This window comes from Ammospiza caudacuta, chromosome 7 (assembly GCF_027887145.1).
Source record: "Ammospiza caudacuta isolate bAmmCau1 chromosome 7, bAmmCau1.pri, whole genome shotgun sequence".
In the NCBI taxonomy this organism is placed as follows: domain Eukaryota; kingdom Metazoa; phylum Chordata; class Aves; order Passeriformes; family Passerellidae; genus Ammospiza; species Ammospiza caudacuta.
The window spans coordinates 47,054,775-47,070,237 of NC_080599.1; the positions used below are offsets into that span (position 1 = coordinate 47,054,775).

At 56.6% G+C, this 15,463-nt stretch overlaps 1 protein-coding gene across 1 annotated transcript; it reads left to right on the forward strand.

Annotated features, from left to right (window-relative positions):
- Positions 1-1,139: 1,139 nt before the first annotated feature.
- Positions 1,140-14,696, forward strand: AK4 (adenylate kinase 4). The gene is made up of 5 exons (XM_058808613.1): positions 1,140-1,284; positions 8,908-9,027; positions 10,197-10,369; positions 11,440-11,558; positions 12,262-14,696. Exons 1-5 carry the CDS (start codon positions 1,140-1,142, stop codon positions 12,374-12,376), a joined length of 672 nt encoding a protein of 223 aa, XP_058664596.1. The 3' UTR covers positions 12,377-14,696.
- The last annotated feature ends 767 nt before the right edge of the window (positions 14,697-15,463 follow it).

A 15,463-nucleotide genomic window follows, 5' to 3' on the forward strand; every position in this document is an offset into this window, starting at 1 on the left:
CACAGTGACACACGCGGAGTGACACACGCACAGTGACAGACACACACGGTGACACAGACAGCGAGACACTCACACAGAGACACAGTGACACACGCACACACAGTGACACAGACCGTGACACACGCACAGTGACACACGCACAGACACAGAGAGAGTGACATTCTGCACTGAGGAAGGGACACACACACACACACACACATACAGTGACACACACAAGGAACGGCACCCGCGGAGCCACACACGCAGAGGGAGTCACCCACAGACACACAGCGAGTGACACGAACGTCCACAGTGACACAGACACTCCCCGCGGAGTCACCAGCGCCGAGCAGCTCCTGGGCACGGCGGGCTGTGCACCACCTCCAGGCTCTGTGTGTGCGTGTGTGTGTCTGTGTTCGCGTGTGTGTGGATGTGTGTGTGTGTGCCATCCACAGGTTGTACCCGCTCCCCGGCCGTGCTTTCCAGCTGTACATCCACAGGTTGTACCCGCTCCCCGGCCGTGCTTTCCAGCTGTACATCCACAGGTTGTACCTGCTCCCCGGCCGTGCTTTCCAGCTGTACATCCACAGGTTGTACCCGCTCCCCGGCCGTGCTTTCCAGCTGTACATCCACAGGTTGTACCCGCTCCCCGGCCGTGCTTTCCAGCCGTTCATGCCCGTCCCGCACGCCCGCGGCCCGTGTTCCGCCCGTCCGCAGCCGGGCACCCTCCGCCCGCCGCCGCCGCCGTGCCCGCCCCGGTGGTCGCGTTCCCCCGTGGGTGCCCCCCGGCTCCCCGCGGGCTCGGCCGTGCCGGGCGTGCGGGACGTGCCCCGGGAGCCGCTTCCATGGGCGGCGCGGCTCGGGCGAGGCGGGCGCGGCGAGCCGGGATGTGCCGGGCCGGGGCGCGCCGTGCCGGGCCGAGCCGAACCGGGACCCGCCGGGCCGGGCCGTGCGGGGCCGCGGGGGCCCCGTCGGGCCGGGGGATGCGCGGGCGGCTCCGGGACTACAAATCCCAGGGTGCCGCGGCCCGAGGGGGCGGGCGGGGGAGCGGCCGCGGGGTCCCCCCGCCCTGCTGATGTGTCCGGGCGGCGCGGGGGGAGCGCGGCCGGGGCGGCTGACGCGTGTCCTGCCCCGCAGCGCTCCGGCGCCCGCAGCCGGCCATGGCCTCCAAGCTGCTGCGGGCCGTGGTGCTCGGCCCGCCCGGCTCGGGCAAGGGCACGGTGTGCGAGAGGATCGCCCGCAGCTTCGGGCTCCAGCACCTCTCCAGCGGGCAGTTCCTGCGGGAGAGCCTCGGCGGCGGCGGCGGTGAGTGCCCGCGGGGCCGCCCCGTCGGCACCGGCACCGGGAGCGGCACCGGGGGGTCCCTGCCCACGCATCCCCGGCGGGGCAGCGCTGGGACGCGGTGGGGACGCGGATGGAGATGGGGGTGGGCTGGAGACGGCGATGGATGGGATCCGTGTCCGCGGCGGGTGCACCACAGGTTGTTTTCTTGCCGTGCGTTTGGCACAGCTCATTCATCGCCTGCTCCTCCTGCCGGGGCTCTCGGAGCCGCTCGGGAGCAGCGGGATCGGGAGCCGCGGGTGCCGGGGATGTGCCGTGGCTCTGTTATCGCTGTGCGGGGCGGTCGCGGCTCCGGAGAGCCCGGTGCAGACCCCAGGGAGATGGGCGCTGTGCGGGGCTCGGGGCTGTGCTGTGATTATCAATAACTCCATCCTGTGATTATCAATAACTCCATCCTGCCCCGGGGATGCACGGCAGATGGCCGGGATGCTGCGGCATTCCCACGGCGGCACGGATGGATTGGGAAGGAGCGTCTGTCCGGAGGGAAAACCTGCCGGGAATATCGCCGGCTGCCCTGGCCGGGTCCCAGGAGCGGGGAGCGGCAGGAGATGGGCTCAGCACCCACCTGGCACAGGCACCCCCGCACTCCCGGCTTGTAGGGTTGGGCAGCGCTGCCCATCCCGCGTCCGACACCCAAACCCAAACCCCTGGAGCCGGGATGAGCTGTGCTGTGTCCCTCGGGCAGTGAGGGGCTCCTGCTCCGGGCTGGGCTCGGGAGCGGCCGTGCTGAGCCCCAGCTCGGCGGGATTGGGCAATCCCGGCGCGGTTCTTTCCCCGACGCTTCCTTCTGTCCTCCGCTAACGTGTGAAACACCGACCGGGGGGAAGCTGACTCACCGGGCAGGGAACGGTGAAACGGCCTCGGTGCAAAACAAACCGAGAGGATTCAGAAGTGATTTCTATTTTAGAAGGATGGCAAAAACAGGGAGGAAAATTAGGCAGGGTAAAGTTTTGGAGAGGTGCATGGTCCGACAAGGGCGTTGCACACAGCTCTGCGCTGGTCACTCATGTAAAAATACCCAGATTTCCTTTTGTAAATAAAAAGGACAATAATGTTTTCTTTAGAAAATTTGGGAAATCTCGGTGAGGGCTTTGGCTGAAGGACAGAAATCTGGGCTGGAAAGCGAGCAGAGGTGCAGTGTGTGGAGAGGGGCAGGCGGTGCCCACCCAGGAACTGCCACAGCCAAGCTCTGAACCACCAACTGTCCCAAACTTCACTTTTCAGTCCGTGCTCTTGCCACAGAGCTCCTCCGGGGACACTGAGAAGCAAGAAGAGTTAGCTGAAGGTGTTTTTGGTACATTCAGAAGGAAACAACACGGAGAAATGCAGGGAAAATTACTCAGAAGGAAACCAGCCGTGGTTTGGTTCATCTGGCGTGACATTTGGGTCCCACCTTTGACTCAGCCTGTGTAACAGCTCTCAGTGAGCTCGAGTTATTTGGGTTTTTTTAGTTTTTGTTTTTGTTTTTTCTGCTGTTTGCTTTGGACAAGCTGTTACATGACTGTGCTCCGGGGAAACGAGGTGGAAGCAGCTCCTCTTCCCAAGTCTGTCAGCTCAGCTGCATCACCAGCTTTGTGCTTGTGGGGAGCTGGGGCTCTGCAGAACCAACAGACCCATTACAGCCTCATCCTCCCAAAGGCAACTGTGAATGCTGTGTTTTCACAGGGATCTTGGCCTGCTGCGTCAGTGCTCCAGGGATTTTCCTGCTGGCCACTGCCAGGCATGAAGTGGTCACAGCTGAGGGTTTGGGGGGCTCCTGCTGCTGGAGGAAAGCTGAGTTCCAGCATGGAGAGCATTCCAGGACGCTGCTGGAGCTGGTGGTGGTGGTCACAGGGAACAAAGACTCATTTTTGGGGCAGGTGAAGCAGCTGAATGCATGGCTGCTGCTGCTGCTGGAGGGCTCTGAGTCGTGCTCCAGGCACATCCGCCCCCAGCCGTGAGTCCCCTAATTAGTGCCTGTCAGCAGTGGCCGCTCTGCTCCAGGGAAAGGCCTTTGAAACACCTTGGAAGACTCTCAGGCTGTGTTTTGGTGCCAGGCAGGGGTGCTGGAGGGTGGTGAGCCATTTTTCTGGCCAGCATTTGCCCCGGAACCCAGGTGGTTGTCTCTGGTGTTGGCAGCATCCCCAGGTCTCAGCAGGACCCTTCAGCTCATTTGCCAAACAACTGAGTTGCTTGTCCTGGCTTTGGCTGGGGATCTGTGGGTCTTGTGTCTGTCCCACTGCTCCCTGTCAGGTGGTCTCTTGGAGCCAGGAGTGGCTCCTGTCCTTTCCTCGTGACAGATTTCCTCTGTGAGCGTCCACCAAAGCACGCACAAAACAAAATTCCCTGGGGGATGTGGGCTGTGCATGGCCTCACAACCCTTCTCCACATCCTCCCCATGGATTGTGGCCTTTGCTGGCCACACTGGCCTGCTTGGTGGCCAGAGCTGAGCCCAGGGATGCAGCCTGACAGTCCCTGCTTTTCCATAGATCCCTGCTGCATCCCTGATCCCTGGGATCTCTCCCAGTCCTGGCTGTTGCTCTCCAGACAGAATTCACAGAATTCACAGATTCACAGAATTCATGGAATGACTGGGTTGGAAGAGACCTCCAAGATCATTGAGTCCAGCCCAGCCCCACACCCCAACTCACCCCTGGCACCCAGTGCCACATCCAGGCTTTGTTAAACACACCAGGGATGGGGACTGCACCACCTCCCCGGGCAGCCATTCCAGAGCTTTATCACCTTTCTGTGAAAAGCTTTTCCTGCTCTCCAGCCTGTATTTCCCTTGGTGCAGCTCGAGGCTGTGTGCTCTGGCTGTGTCAGTGCCCAGCCCAGCTGAGCACAGGCACCTTTCACACCCCACTGTCCACCCTGCAAGCCCAAATTTGGGGCCCCATCAGGCTCCTGCTCCCTAAAATCACCTCCTGATGCTGAGGGCAGGGTGGGTGCAGCATCTGTGTCAGGAAAAGGGTCCCAAAACTGGGGTGACAAGTGCTGTGGTTTAACTGTGGTGGTGCATTGGTGCCCCATTCACCCCCAGTGTTCCTCCTCTGTCAGCTCCAGACTGGGCTGCTGTAGCCTAAATAATGGGAGAAAAAAACCCAAAAACAAACTCCTGGAAAAGGCTTTGGACAGGGAGAAAGTCCAGGGTTGTGCTGCAGGCTCTGGAGGCTGCCCAGGGCTGTGTTTGGGAACAGCTTCTCCTCCAGCCTGTCCTGCCTGGCCCTGGGTGGCTGCCGGGTGGCCTTGGGGCTGGGACACGTCCCCTGGGGCTGGAACATGTCCCTTACAAATACCACATCCCTTACAAATACCTTACAACTTACAAATATAAAAAATACCACTCTATACCTGCAAAGTAAAACCATAGTTACAATTAAAAAACTAATAAAACCCCAGCAATTATGCATGCTCTATTATAAAAAATCCCATTACAATTAAAAAAACCCCACCTTATTATCTCAATAAAAATAGAACTAAAAATTTTTTTTTTTATAAAAACCACAAATACACTCACAGCTCTAAAAGTAACTTAAAAAATAAACAATCCCAGCCACCCCAGGACACCATCTAAAGAATCCAATAATCCCTAAAAAAATGCCAAAAAAATTAATTAAAAAAATTACAAAACTCCACATTAAACCATCAAACAATCCCTAAAATTCTCCAATATTTGTCATTCACTAAAAAAATTCAAATTCTTGAAAATTACTTCAAAATCTCGAAAATAATTAATAAAATAATTTAAAAATTTGAAACCACTACAACCTAACTCCTTTCTCCTTCAATAATCCCAAAGAAATAACCTGTTATTATCATCAGTTGTCCCCTGGGGCTGGGACACATCCCTGGGGACAGATCAAGGCCACGTGGGGGGAGCCACAGAGAGCTGGAGTCCCGTGAGTTTCAGGGCAGATTAAACCCTCAGTCATCAGATTAATGGGATTAGAGCAGGAGCTGGAAGGCTGGCTTTGAGCTCAGCACACCGAAAAGCCCTTTGCTCCCTGGAGTAAGTGCAGAGTAAAGCCTGCACCCCTGTGACCAGCCCAGCAATGGGGTTTGGTGCTATGGGGTGAGCCCCAGCTCCTTATGGGGGGCCAGGATCTCCCTCCCTGCTCAGGAAGGGCTCCCAGACCCTGCTCCCCTTTGGAATGGAGTTTTCCATGGGCTGGGGGCTGGGAAGGGGACGGCAAACGTTAAATTTGGAGTTTAAACTGCCTGGAAGGAACCCCCAGGGCTGGGATTGGGGATGGGGTGATGCTCTCTGCACATCCTGGGGGTCTGGAGAGCCCTTCCTGCAGATCCAGGGCTGTTCCTGCTGGAGAGAGGGGATGGGGCAGTGCTGTGGACGAGGGAGAAGCTGCAGGAGCTTCACACACAGAGGGGACAGGGGAGCAGCAGGGATGTCCGTGGTGGAGCCGTGGAGAGCTGTCCATCTGTCCTGGGCCGTGGGAAAGCTGCACCCCGGGGCTGTGGGGCTCTGCTGTGTTCCCACACTCCCTCCCCAGCCCCGCTGTGCCTCGGGCTGCTCTGGCCTGCAGCTCCAGGCCTGGCTCCAGCAGCCCTGCTGGGCCACAGCTGCTCCCTGGGGCGGCCAGCTGGCCTCAGGTGACAGCCAGACCTGCTGTGGCCTCTCCAGGCTCCTGGGATGGCCATCCCTGCTCAGGGTGACAGCCAGACCTGCTGTGGCCTCTCCCAGCTCCTGGGATGGCCATCCCTGCTCAGGGTGACAGCCAGACCTGCTGTGGCCTCTCCAGGCTCCTGGGATGGCCATCCCTGCTCAGGGTGACAGCCAGACCTGCTGTGGCCTCTCCCGGCTCCTGGGGTGGCCATCTCTCCTTGGGGTGACAGCCAGACCCTGTGTGGCCTCTCCAGGCTCCTGGGATGGCCATCTCTCCTTGGGGTGACAGCCAGACCTCCTGGTCCCCTGGATGTCCATCCCTCCTTGGGTGACTGTGGTGGTGTTCGCAGGGGTCCCAGGATGAGGGAAGACATGAGAATGTGGACTCCATGTTTCAGAAGGCTTGACTGATTATTTTATGACATATATTATATTTAAACTATACTAAAAGAATAGAAGAAATTATTTCATCAGAAGGCTGGCTAAGAATAGAAAAGGAATGATAACAAAGGCTGACTGAGACAGTCTGGACAGCTGACTGTGATTGGCCATTAATTAGAAACAACCACATGAGACCAATCCCAGATGCACCTGTTGCATCCCACAGCAGCAGATAACCATTGTTTGCATTTTGTTCCTGAGGCCTCTCAGCTTCTCAGGAGGAAAAATCCTAAGGAAAGGATTTTCCATAAAACATGTCTGTGACAGGTGACAGCCAGACCTTGTGTGACACCCCCTGGTCCCCTGGATGTCCATCCCCCCTCGGGTGACAGCCACACTTGCCCAGCAGCTCCTCCTGGAGCAGCCCAGCCCCTCAGCGAGCTCATTCCCTGCGAGCCTCTGGCACTGCACACACCACGCCAATAAATATAAAAAAAATCCCAAATCCTGTTTTTGTAGTGCTGCTGCCCTCAGGGCTCCGTGCTGTTTGCACAATCCGCAGGCTGCATTTTCCATCCCCGTGTCCTTGGCTTTCCCAGGAACGTGGTGACGTCTGGGAGGTGACAAAGAAGCTGTCATTGGGAAAAGGTGTTTTGTGCCCGGGGCCAGCTGGAATTCCTGCTGCACGGAGGCAGGGGGATGATCCCGGTGACTCAGCCGTGAGTCAGCGCTGCTGCCCCGCTCCCAGGCAGGTGGGATGCTGGATTCCAGCACCCTGCACTCCTGGCCCTGCTCCAGGGAGAAGGAGGCTGGACCTTCCTTCTGTGCCGGGAGAAGGACTCATCACACACAGCAGGGAAAAATCTGAGCGTTCTCCAGGCAGACTCTTTGGATTCTGGGTTAAACCTGGGAGCGTGTCACAGAATTCACACAATTCACAGAATCACAGAATGACTGGGTTGGAAGAGCCTTTCAAGATATCAAGTTCAACCCAGCCCCACACCCCAACTCACCCCTGGCACCCAGTGCCACATCCAGGCTTTGTTAAACACACCAGGGATGGGGACTGCACCACCTCCCCGGGCAGCCATTCCAGAGCTTTATCACCTTTCTGTGAAAAGCTTTTCCTGCTCTCCAGCCTGTATTTCCCTTGGTGCAGCTCGAGGCTGTGTGCTCTGGCTGTGTCAGTGCTGCTGCAGACAGAGCCCAGCCCCAGGTGAGCACGGGCACCTTCCAGGAGCTGTGAGAGTGATGGGGGCACCCCTGAGTGTCCTTTTCTCCACCAGGGGTTCCTCACAGGGTTTGTGCTCCAGCCCCTCTCCAGCCTCGTTGCCCCCTCTGGATGAGCTCCAGTGTCTCAGTGTCCTTCCTAAACTGATGGCCCAAAAACTGGACCCCTGCCCAGGCTGGTTCTTCCTTAGAACAGATGAATTCTCTCCAAGAATTGCTTACCTTGCAGAAACCCCCTCCTGCAGCTGAGGAGTTCACCCCAGGCAGGTGCAGGTGCTGGAGAGCCGGAGCTGCCTCCAGTGCAGGATCCTGGGGTTATTTTTAGAGAGGACTCTCACTTGGAGAGGGCTGAAATGTGCTGTCCTCACCAGAAAGGGTGCAAAAAATAGATTAGGGGATTGTTCATTTCTGGTGACGAATGCAATTTCAGCTGCTGTGGGAAGACAGCAGAAGGGATGTCCGTGGGGTCCTGGTCCAAAGGGAGAGGGGCTGGAGCTCTCCTGGGGCAGGAGCAGGGCTTGTCACACACAGGGACAAAGAATATTTCCATTTTCCAAATGTTTTCTTTGTGTTTCTGAGGGGCTGAAAGAAAATCATGGCAAACATCCATCATGGAGTTGTTTGAGTTGGAAAGGACCTTAAAGTTCATCCAGTTCAACTCCCTGCCATGGCAGGGACACCTCCCACTGTTCCAGGGTGCTGCAGCCTGGCCTTGGGCACTGCCAGGGATCCAGGGGCAGCCACAGCAAATCTGGGAATTCTATTCCAAGTCTTCTACACCCTCCCAGCCAGGAATTTTCAATTCCCAATCTCCCATCCATCCCTGCCCTCTGGCAGTGGGAGCCATTCCCTCAGTCCTGTCCCTCCATCCCTTGTCCCCAGTCCCTCTCCAGCCTCCAGAAGCAGCTGAGGCTGAGGAGAGCCAGGCAGGAGGCCAGCAATGTGCACTTACCTTGCAATTACCACAATTATGTTCTCAAGGATGTGATCTTGAGGATAATTTTCTTACCTGAGCTTATCTTAAGTGGAGGCTGGGAAATCCTTCAGCCCTGGGGATGGGAAGCAGGCTCAGGTGTTTGGGGCAGTCCCTACCTGTGCCCACATTGGAGCCATGTCCCAAACCACAGGAGCACACCCAGGGCTTCTCTCTCCATCAGTGTGGCTTGGCTGAGGCCCAGCAGGAGCATGCTGCTCCCAGGTACCTCAGGAATTCCCACTCCTCTACCCCAAAAGGACCCTGTGGCCTTTCCACTGTGAGCACAGCGACACTGCCAACAATCTCCCGGGCAGAATTTGAGGGGGTGCGATATTTTTGAAGTAGAAATGTCATGATTTTTTTTTTTTCCTCTCTTTTTCTTTCTTGTCTGGAGCAGAAGCTGGAGCCCTGGCCCAGCAGTACCTGGAGAGAGGGCTGCTGGTGCCTGACCACGTCATCACCCGCGTGATGATGGCCGAGCTGGAGAAGCGGCGGGAGCAGCACTGGCTGCTCGATGGTGAGTGCAGAGGGGGATCCCGGCCCCTTGGGGACATTCCTCTGTTCCCCATGGTTTGGCAGCCCCAGGAGAGAGGAGGTGGGAGCAGAGGCAGGAGCTGAGCTCTGCAGGGATGTGTCCCGCTGGCCTCGGCACGTGCGTGTCCAGCTGAGCCTTTGGCTCGTGGCCGGGAAAGGGAAGGGCAGGGAGAGGAGCTGGGTGTTCCACAGAGCAGGGCAGGGCTGGAGACACGCCGGGAAAAACTTCTTCCCTCCTTCATGTGCGTGTGTGTGCAGCAGCTCCTCGATCCCCGCCCAAAAGCCACCTGAGGTGAAGGGATGGGAGGAGCTGAGGGCAAACATGCACGGCCTGGGGTCCCTGGCCATGGCTGGAAGGAGAATCAAAAAATCCAGAGTGGTTTGGATTGGGTGAGACCTTAAAGCTCACCCAGGTTCATCCTTGCCTTGGGCAGGGACCCCTCCCACTGTCCCAGGTGCTCCATCCCCAGTGTCCAGCCTGGCCTTGGGCACTGCCAGGGATCCAGGGGCAGCCACAGCAAATCTGGGAATTCTATCCCAGGGCCTATCCACCCTCCCAGGAACAATTCCCAATATCCCAATCTCCCATCCATCCCTGCCCTCTGGCAGTGGGAACCATTCCCTGTGTGCTGCCCCTCCATCCCTTGTAAAAGATCTTTCTCCATCTTTCCTGTGGGCTCCTTCAGGTCTTTAAAGTCCCTTCCTATCCAAACCATCTGGGATTCTGGAATTCTCTGCTCCAGCTGCTCACTGGCTGTCCCAAGGAGGACAGGATCATTTCACTGCAGTCTCCCTGATGTCCTCACATCAGCCAGCAGTTTGTCCCCAGTCTGTGCTCATCAGTCTGTGCTGTCCCTTCACATTTCCCCTCATCATTCCATCACTGATCCCTGTTCTGCCACTGCCCGTGTCCCCCTGCCTGCCCCCAGCCCCCGTGCAGGGCCAGCTGAGCCCCGGGTGTCACATTTCGGGAGCTGTGGCTGCTGCAGGAGCTATTTTTTCCCGGAGCCATATGGCGGTGTCTGCCTTTCCCCGCCTGTGCCGCAGCGGGGCCGGGCCCGCGGCTCCGGAGCTGCCTCGGGGATGGCTCCGGCTCCATCCCGCTGCTTTCCAGCCGCTCGTTCCCCTCCCCGTGTCCCTGTGCCCGCCCAGGTTTCCCTCGGACGCTGGGGCAGGCGCAGGCTCTGGATGGGATCTGCCAGCTGGACCTGGTGATCAGCCTCAACATCCCCTTCGAGACGCTGAAGGATCGGCTGAGCGCCCGCTGGGTGCACCCGGGCAGCGGCCGCGTCTACAACATGGACTTCAACCCTCCCCACAGCCAGGTGAGGGCCTGAGACACCTGCAGCCCTCACAGGGGGGAACACGGGACAGGGGCCCTGTCTCTGCAGGAGCTGGGGTGCCGAGGGAGCTCTGAGGTGAGATCCTGGCTGGAAGGGATGAGAGCCGTGAGGAATTGTGCTAAATGTTCTGAGGGGTTGTGCTAAACTTCCCTGAGGAGTTGTGCTAAACATTCTGAGAAATTGTGCTTAACTTTCCTGGGGGATTGCGCTAAATATTCTGAGGAATTGTTCTGAGGAATTCTGCCCCTTTCCTGAGGAAAGCAGGACTTGTACAGACAGTGCAGGCTGTCCTGGAGAAGAGGCTGGGCAGAGTCCCAGAATAAAGCAGGGATTTATTCCAAGGATCTCCTCCATGGATCCACCTTGGGCAGCACCAGAGCCCAGCCAGGGCTGCACCCAAGATGAACCAAAATGGCCCCAAAATGCACGAGCGGGCACGGGCTCTGTCCCTGGGATCAGCTCTGCTCCATTTGCACCTTGCAGTTCATTGTCCCATTCCAGCTTTAGCCCAGGCAGTCCCACCCTGCTTGTTTTTCTCTCTCCAGCCCACGGGGTTTGTGCTCCGGGGCTGAGATTTGGGTCATTTGTCCTTGGTGCCCAGCTGGAGCAGGAATTGTTTTGTCTCCCTGCTCTGTGCACAGAGCTCAGCATCCCCCATGTGGAGCCCAGACCCTCACACTAAAGCAGCTCAGAGTGTGAAAATAGAAAAGCCAAACCTGAGGCATGACCAGGATGAGGCCTGTGGCAGCTGCAGGGCAGGTGATGGGGTGGGTGAGGTCCCTGTGTGCTCTGTGTCCCTTCAGTGATGGGTGCTGATGTCCCTGTGTGCTCTGTGTCCCCTCAGTGATGGGGTGGGTGAGGTCCCTGTGTGCTCTGTGTCCCTTCAGTGATGGGTGCTGATGTCCCTGTGTGCTCTGTGTCCCCTCAGTGATGGGGTGGGTGAGGTCCCTGTGTGCTCTGTGTCCCTTCAGTGATGGGTGCTGATGTCCCTGTGTGCTCTGTGTCCCCTCAGTGATGGGTGCTGATGTCCCTGTGTGCTCTGTGTCCCCCAGGGTGTGGATGACCTGACGGGAGAGCCGCTGGTGCAGCGCGATGAGGACAGGCCCGAGGCTGTGGCTGCTCGCCTCAGGAAGTACAAAGATGCTGCCAAGCCCGTGATAGAACTCTACAAGTGAGTTGGGCACGAGCAGAACCCCAGCAGGTCTCTCAGAACCACCACCAGGCTCTTTGTGTCCTGCCCACATCCCAAAGAGCCCTGGCAGATTTTTGGGGCCAAGCCCTGAGCCTGGACGGGGCCTCCCTTGGAGGAAGGAAGATGATCCAGAGAAATTCCCAGCTCCTGTTGGTCCTGCTGGGCTCAGCACATGGGAGGGGCAGTTTGGCCTAGATCCAGAGTGGGACATGCCATGAAAAATCCATCCAGGGCACCGAGGGGTTTGGGTGAAGCACAGGGAGGTTGGCAGGAGGGCAGGAGAAGGGAGAGACCCCAGCACTGGCTCAGATGGATCTGCTGGGACAACAGGGGAGTTCCAGGGCTTGTTCCCCTTGTGGGGCTGCCGTCCCTGGAATTGTGGGGCTGCTGTGCCCCTGGCCAGTCTTGGAATGATGGATTGCTGCAAGGTGGTAAATCTGCTGCTCAAAGGGAGTAGAAGTCCAGGTGTTTTTAAGCACATGGTGGGGACCAAAATTGCCCTTGCAGGAGAAGGGACAGAACTGCAGAATCCCAAGCAGAATCCCAAAATGGTTTGGGTTGGAAGGGGCCTTAAAGCCCATCCCATTCCCTCCCCTGCCATGGGCAGGGACACCTCCACTACCCCTGTCCAACCTTTCTTGGTTGGCATGGCTTCTCCTGACTTCTCCCACCTCTTTTCCAGGAGCAGGGGCATCCTTCACTCCTTCTCTGGCACAGAGACCAACAAGATCTGGCCCTACGTGTACAGCCTGCTGTCCAGCAGGATCCCACCCATCCTCTCGGAGGAGGAGCACTAACCAGCCCGTGCCAAGCACCAGGATCTCATTCCATCCTGGATTTGGTTCCCAGTGCAGTGCCAGGGCTGTGCTGGGCTTGGGTGCTCATGGCTGGGTGACATTGGTGGGCACCAGTTACAGCCAGGATCAGATCTTTGTTTGGAAGGTCAAGTCTGCTGGAATAAGGGGTTTTTCCCCTCTTTTGGGGCTGTGGAGCTTTCCTGCCCGTGGTCCATCCTGGATTGGTGGTGCTGACAGGGCCGTTGGTCATTCCAGGTTTGCACAGCTTTGCCATGGTGTCCTTGCCATCCCTTTCCAGCCCCAGTCCCTGGCTGAGCCCACATGTGCCATCCTGCTGCTCCACAGGACCATTTACTGCTGAGGACTCTCTAGGCTGAGGTGGTTTTTTCTATAAATTATTTTCTATTAAATGTATTTCTCAGAGAAATAAAGCTCTAGAAAGCAACACTCAGCCCAGTGGGAATTTTGGGAGCAATGTGGAAAATGTGTGTACTACAAAGCTGAGAGATGTGGGGCTCACATTTCCAGCATGAGTACACACAAAAGAGGAAAAGCTTGGAGGTGAAACTCTCCCTTGCACCCCTTCCATGGGGAGAGCTGAATTCCCTGCTGGAAAAGCTGCTGTACAGGTTTTTATGGAATGCTGTGACACTCAGCACGATCTGGGCTGGGGGTGAGTTGCACTCCTTTGTGCTTTCCTGGTTTATAGCTTTCAACATTCCAAGACAGCAAAGTCCTAAGAGTTTCTCCCAAAGATTTATCTCCACTTGTGCTTCAGTTCTGGGGAGGAATCAGCTCATTCCATCTTCTGTGCTGACTTTGTCCCCGAGATCCCCTGGCCAGGGGTCCCTTCAGCTGCTCCTGCTGTGTCCCCCAGCAAAGCGACTCCTGCCCATGAAACCCCAGAGATTTCCTTCCTTGGGATGCAGCCAGGGCCATGCCCAGGTGTTCTCCCACGATTTTCAGCATCCTTGGGTTGTGGTGGGGCTGGGCTTTTCTCAGCTGGAAGTACTGTCACTCTCTTTTTGTAGGAGGCAGTACCTGAGCAATGGGGACAGTTCTGGTCTCCTCGAGTTGCCTTATTTTATAAACTATATATTTAAGAAAAAAGGAAAATAAAAGCAAGATGTGTATTTGTAAAAGTTTAAAACAAACAAACAAACAGAAAGTGCTGAATTTTAGCATCACCTTTTGGGAATTGTGCATGGAGCTGCTGGATCTGCAGGGAATTCTGCTTCTGCCAGGGGGGCTCACAGGAGGGCAGGAACCTGGCACTGCTGGCACCTCTGGGGTTAATCAGAGCACCTTTGTGCTCCTGCATGTCCCTGGGATTATTTTTCCTTTATTTTCCCTGTGTCCCACAGCAGGGAAAGGGGATTGACCGGATCTTTAAGGGATTTTTTCCAGGTTTGAAACTCCAGCTCCTGCCTGAGTTTGTTTATCCCAGCTGAGCATCCTGGTGCTGACCAAGGATTCCCTAAAATCTGCTTCATCCTGGTGCTCTCCCCAGTGGAGCCAGAGTGGGATCCCTGCCCACATCCCCCTGCTCACCCCTGCCTGGGGCGAGCCCAAAGTGCTCCCACCCTGCTCCAGGTGGGAATTTTCCAGGTGGGAACAAAGGCATTGTCAGCTCTCACTGCTGGCCCAGGAGGCCTTTCCATGCCCTGGTGCTGGGAGGCTGCAAATCTTCCAGCTGGCAGGGAAAGCCTATTTCAGAGAGATTTGGGATTTTCCCACCACCCTGGGATGAAGGTCTGGGCTGGTTTTAGACACAAATCCCGACACAGCCAAAACCTGTCTGCTGCTTTCTTTGGAACAGCTTTGGGCAGGAGGGGAGGAGGTTTTAGGGGTTTTTTTAGGCTGTAAAAGCAGCTGAGTGCCAGGCAGAGGGGCTGATCCCTGCTTTGCCTTGTGCTGTCCTCATGTCCTGTCCTTCCCCGCTGCAAAATTCCTCCTGAAGAGAGAATTCCATGCAGCCCAGCACAGGACAGGTCTGCAGATGACTTTTCCAGGCTTCCAGCCCTATAACTGGTGTAGAAATCCCGTGGCTGTGCATGCCTCCGGCCCTCGGGCTGGAATTTTCTACCAGACCTGTTGCATTTTCCGAGACCAAACTCCAGCAGGGAATTTGTCCCTGGCTGTGCCCCTGCCGTGCTCCCCGTGGGTGTTTTACTGTGAACCCCGAGCCTTTTGTAAAGCCACAGCAATTTTTTACCGACCCGAGATACTGTGGAGGGAGGAGCCCCTCTCCCCCCAGGAATGTTGCGCCGAGTTTTCTTCCCGGAGTTTTCTTGCCAGAGTTTTCTTGCCGGTGAATCGCTGCAGCTGTGTTACTGCTCTCTCTTGAGATGTAAATAAAGATTTTCTCCTGCTGATCCCTGTGCTGGCACAGTCTGTGTGGGCAATGCCTTGCCAAGGCAGCGGGGCAGTGTTGACCTGGAGTTCCTTTGTGGGAGCTGAGGAGGAGGAGGAGGAGGAGAGGGGAAGAAGAGGAATCAGAGCATCCCTGCAGGAAGGTGGGAATTGATTTGATTTCCCTCAGGCTTTGGGTTTGGACACAGCACAGCTCTTTGGGTCCTTTATCTGATATAATGCAAAATATTAGTTAAAAAGCCAGTTTGGATGCAGCCATTTGCTCCAGTCCTCCCATCTTTAACCTGGAATTCCAGAACCCCGGAATCCCAGAATTCCAGACTGGTTTGGGTTGGGAGGGTCCTAAAGTCCATCTCCATCCACCCCCCTGCACGAAAAGTGGTTTGAATTCCCTTTTTAACTTCTCCCTGATAAAAATCCCGGGGAGCATTAGGACAGGGAGGCTCTGGCCATGTCCTGTGCCCCAGGAATCCATCACGAGTGCTGGGAACTGGGAACTGGGAATTGGGAACTGGGAACTGGGAACTGGGAATTAGGAATTGGGAATTGGGAACTGAGAATTGGGAAATGGGGATTGGGAACTGGGAACTGGGAATCGGGAATTGGGGACTGGGAATTGGGAATTGGGAATTGGGAATTGGGAACTGGGAACTGAGAATTGGGAGTTGGGAACTGGGGATTGGGAACTGGGAATTGGGAATTGGGAACTGGGGA

Coding starts and splice junctions, on each gene's coding strand:
- AK4 (XM_058808613.1), top strand. CDS start 1,140: ATGGCCTCCAAGCTGCTGCGGGCCGTGGTGCTCGGCCCGCCCGGCTCG. Junction 9,028..10,196: donor GCAGCACTGGCTGCTCGATG/GTGAGTGCAGAG, acceptor GTGCCCGCCCAG/GTTTCCCTCGGACGCTGGGG. Junction 11,559..12,261: donor CCCGTGATAGAACTCTACAA/GTGAGTTGGGCA, acceptor CCTCTTTTCCAG/GAGCAGGGGCATCCTTCACT.